The 4,134-nt window shown below is 29.6% G+C and overlaps 1 protein-coding gene across 1 annotated transcript in view; it reads right to left on the bottom strand.

Annotated features, from left to right (window-relative positions):
• Nucleotides 1-916: 916 nt before the first annotated feature.
• Nucleotides 917-4,134, bottom strand: part of LOC111616372 (fibrillin-1-like) — a gene marked incomplete at its 5' end in the record, with an annotated part of 10,469 nt that continues 7,251 nt past the window's right edge. Inside the window, 4 exons of the mRNA XM_023357783.1 lie at nt 917-1,103; nt 2,986-3,070; nt 3,139-3,226; nt 3,316-3,371. Coding sequence (XP_023213551.1) covers nt 1,050-1,103; nt 2,986-3,070; nt 3,139-3,226; nt 3,316-3,371 — 283 coding nt within the window. The remainder of the gene's footprint in view (nt 1,104-2,985; nt 3,071-3,138; nt 3,227-3,315; nt 3,372-4,134) is intronic.

Here is a 4,134-nt window from a genome sequence, read left to right as displayed (position 1 = left end):
AAATCGTTTCATAGATTGCCGGCTAGTTTTAGGCATTATATACAATGCCTAGGCATTCTATAGAATGCCGGATTTCGAACTTTGCCGGTAACATATATAAGGAATTACAATGTTAACTTTGTGGTAAATCGTAAACTATCTTGTTACTTTAGGCATGGCCTATTTCCATTTACCTGTATTGCAAATTATTATATATACTGTGCAATACTGTGGATCCGTGTGTAATGTGTTTTAAATATTGTGTTTTGTACTGCTTCAATATGTTGTCTAATGGAATTGTTAATTGAACTCTTGTAATGCAAACATATACGTAAAATACGTACCGGATTTTCTTTTCTATCAAACCAACTACATAGCTTCATAGCCTTGTGGTATGTTTTCTGTATTTTAATTGTAACCATAAATAACTTATGTTACTGTGATCCCGAAACTATTCTATGCGGTACTGGGATAAACTTTTTATTTTCATTAAATAAGAATTGAATTAAATTGAATTTAAAATTATCTGTATATGGGCAATTACTTATTATGGTAAAATAGAAATNAGATTCTGAAAAAATTTGTAAAATTTGAATTTGAAAAAGTGCATGTTTCCAAGTGTATAAAACTTGAGAAAATATACTTTGAATTGTGTGAAATTTAAAGCAAGCAGGAAAAAACATTTGACCAGATTTAAGTCTTAGAAAGATACAATTAATTTATCGAATTTTTCAAAAATTGGTTGTTATTGTGTATTTTATTATGTACTGTATTATCTTGTACTAAGCTATTATATTAATTTGTTAAATTGAACTAATTTTTGTTTTATGTTATACTTTTACCCCCTTTTAATAAGCTAAGGTTCATACAATAAACAATTTAATAATAAATATTTTACAAAAAATATTTAATATTACGAAAAATATTTATTTATATTTTCAGAATATTTTACATTCTGCAACATCTTACAAATAAAAATATTATTAAAAATATTCATTTCACTTGGTAATAGATATCATCAAATCAATTTGCTGAAGATAATTTACAAAATATTATCACATTGTGATATATCACATTGCTGGGTTATCATATCCCTGTTTTCTTCCTTTATGTATGTTTTCATACTAAATAAAAAATATAGAATTTAATATTATATTCATCACATATTTAACAACACCATTAAAAACAATTAGGAAATATTGTCATATCAGATTTATCGAATTAGTTTTGTTTTTTATTAATAACGTTATTATTTTATTATTTTACCACAGCATTGTTATTATTATCGGTATTATTATCACTATTATTATTCATAAAGTTTAAAACGAAATTAAAACCTGTGACGACATTCCCCGTTTAGCGAAAAAACGCCTCTGTAGAAAATGACTCAGCTATCGTCATTCTCGTATATAAAACTTCCAAACACTTATAAGCTAAACCCTAAATTTTCAGAAGCCCAATTTTTGGAAACTCTTGAAAAGTAGCTACTGTTACTTAGACAAGGAGCTGCTTGTGCTCATCAAAGTTCAGTTCGAATTGGAAACCCGAACATTTGGTCTTCTCCTTGTAAGCAATAGTTTAACCCCCGTATTCACCAACACCAGTTAGAGTTAGAGTTAAAAGTAAATCAATGAGCATTCACGTGCTCAAAGTAAAACAAACGGTCTTTGGTTAACTCGAGATTTACCCCTAACTTTGAGTTGGTAAATACGAAAGTAACATTTTACTTTTGCTTTCCAGACGCCAAACTGATAAGACTATCATCACCTGCATTAATTAGTAAGTAAAACTGGTGGCGATAAATAATTTGAAGTGGCGAAAAAAATTAAAAACTGGCGAAATGGTGGCGTTAATTTTAAAATTTCCAGAGCGAACCCTGAATTATTAGCATTGAAAACAAAAAATTGTAATTATAAAATTAAACCGTTTGATTTAAAAATTGGTGGCGATAAATAATTTGAAGTGACGAAAAAAAATTAAAAACTGGCGAAATGGTGGCGTTAATTTTAAAATTTCCAGAGCGAACCCTGAATAATTAGCATTGAAAACAAAAAATTGTAATTATAAAATTAAACCGTTTGATTTAAAAATTGGTGGCGATAAATAATTTGAAGTGACGAAAAAAAATTAAAAACTGGCGAAATGGTGGCGTTAATTTTAAAATTTCCAGAGCGAACCCTGAATAATTAGCATTGAAAACAAAAAATTGTAATTATAAAATTAAACCGTTTGATTTAAAAATTGGTGGCGATAAATAATTTGAAGTGACGAAAAAAAATTAAAAACTGGCGAAATGGTGGCGTTAATTTTAAAATTTCCAGAGCGAACCCTGAATAATTAGCATTGAAAACAAAAAATTGTAATTATAAAATTAAACCGTTTGATTTAAAAATTGGTGGCGATAAATAATTTGAAGTGACGAAAAAAAATTAAAAACTGGCGAAATGGTGGCGTTAATTTTAAAATTTCCAGAGCGAACCCTGAATAATTAGCATTGAAAACAAAAAATTGTAATTATAAAATTAAACCGTTTGATTTAAAAATTGGTGGCGATAAATAATTTGAAGTGACGAAAAAAAATTAAAAACTGGCGAAATGGTGGCGTTAATTTTAAAATTTCCAGAGCGAACCCTGAATAATTAGCATTGAAAACAAAAAATTGTAATTATAAAATTAAACCGTTTGATTTAAAAATTGGTGGCGATAAATAATTTGAAGTGACGAAAAAAAATTAAAAACTGGCGAAATGGTGGCGTTAATTTTAAAATTTCCAGAGCGAACCCTGAATAATTAGCATTGAAAACAAAAAATTGTAATTATAAAATTAAACCGTTTGATTTAAAAATTGGTGGCGATAAATAATTTGAAGTGACGAAAAAAAATTAAAAACTGGCGAAATGGTGGCGTTAATTTTAAAATTTCCAGAGCGAACCCTGAATAATTAGCATTGAAAANGATAATGCAATATCTCTAATTGTTTATAGTATTACGTAAATGTTTCCTTACAACAGGCCTGCTGTCACCAAATCTTCTTTCGTAATTGTCCATTTGCGTGTCAAAACCCTCAGCATTTTTAGACTTTTTTCTTAGTCTAAAAATTAATTTTAAATTAAAATGTTTACTAATTTACTAGTAATTTAAATAACTTACAGTACTTACTTTCTTTCAAGTACGAAAATAATAATGATAGCAATAAACAAAATACCACCCAAGACAGCTCCTGTGATAATCGTATTAACTTTTCCTTCTGTAAAGACAATAGTTAACTCGTTTACACAAAAAAATTATTTTCTAGTTTGGTATTTGCTAAAATTCGCTATATTAAATTATACCTACTTTTCAACGTTTTATCTTCTTCATCGCAATTTAATCCAGTAAATCCACTGTCACATCTATTAAAATTTAATAGGGATAATGTAACTATGTTCAAATATATAGTAAATTCTTATAAAATAGTAAAACTTCGAATAGCTATAAGAAAACTAATGTTGAAACTATTGTGAGCCGCCGAAGGGGGAGGTGTAGGTCTCCCGATCCGGCAACAGGTTGGTAACCTTCTCACTGTCAGGATAGATTAACGTTTTTCTCTTTGTCCGTTTTTGCGGGATTAACTGTTCGGATCGAGTGGCGGAGGGAAAAGTGCGTCGGTGAGACGACAGGCGATATACGAGCAAACGAGGAGGCAAAATTTAACAAGAAAAACAACGATTTATTAGCTACATGGATAATACAAATACAAAGGTCAAGGAAATTTTAGGAGTCCCTAAACAGCGAAGGGCCGAGAGAGGGTTCACAAAAACTTGTTCCATACCTCTTTATAGTTTCTTTATCCGGTAGGAAAACCGATTTGGATATCCATGTGAACTGAATTCTTAGGACACAATTTTAAAAGTTTTAGGATATATTTCAGGGGTGGCCAACCTGCGGCTCGCGAGCCACATGCGGCTCTTTGAAGGATTATTTGTGGCTCTCGATAAATGTACCCGAGTTCCCTTTTCATTTTTGTGTTATTATATTTTTAAAAATTATTATCGTTCCGTATGTGTTTCAAAATGTCTTTTAAATTACTAACAACAAATATGAAAGACTAAGTGCAACGTTGTAACAAATTTCATTTCCGTCCAAGTTAAGAATGATATGACTCATCGAAAACTG

Source organism: Centruroides sculpturatus, unplaced genomic scaffold, assembly GCF_000671375.1.
Source record: "Centruroides sculpturatus isolate CEXI.00-Female unplaced genomic scaffold, Cexi_2.0 scaffold2769, whole genome shotgun sequence".
Lineage (NCBI taxonomy): Eukaryota > Metazoa > Arthropoda > Arachnida > Scorpiones > Buthidae > Centruroides > Centruroides sculpturatus.
The sequence above is the reverse complement of the archived record's forward strand: the minus strand, read 5'-3'. Positions and strand labels throughout refer to the sequence as shown.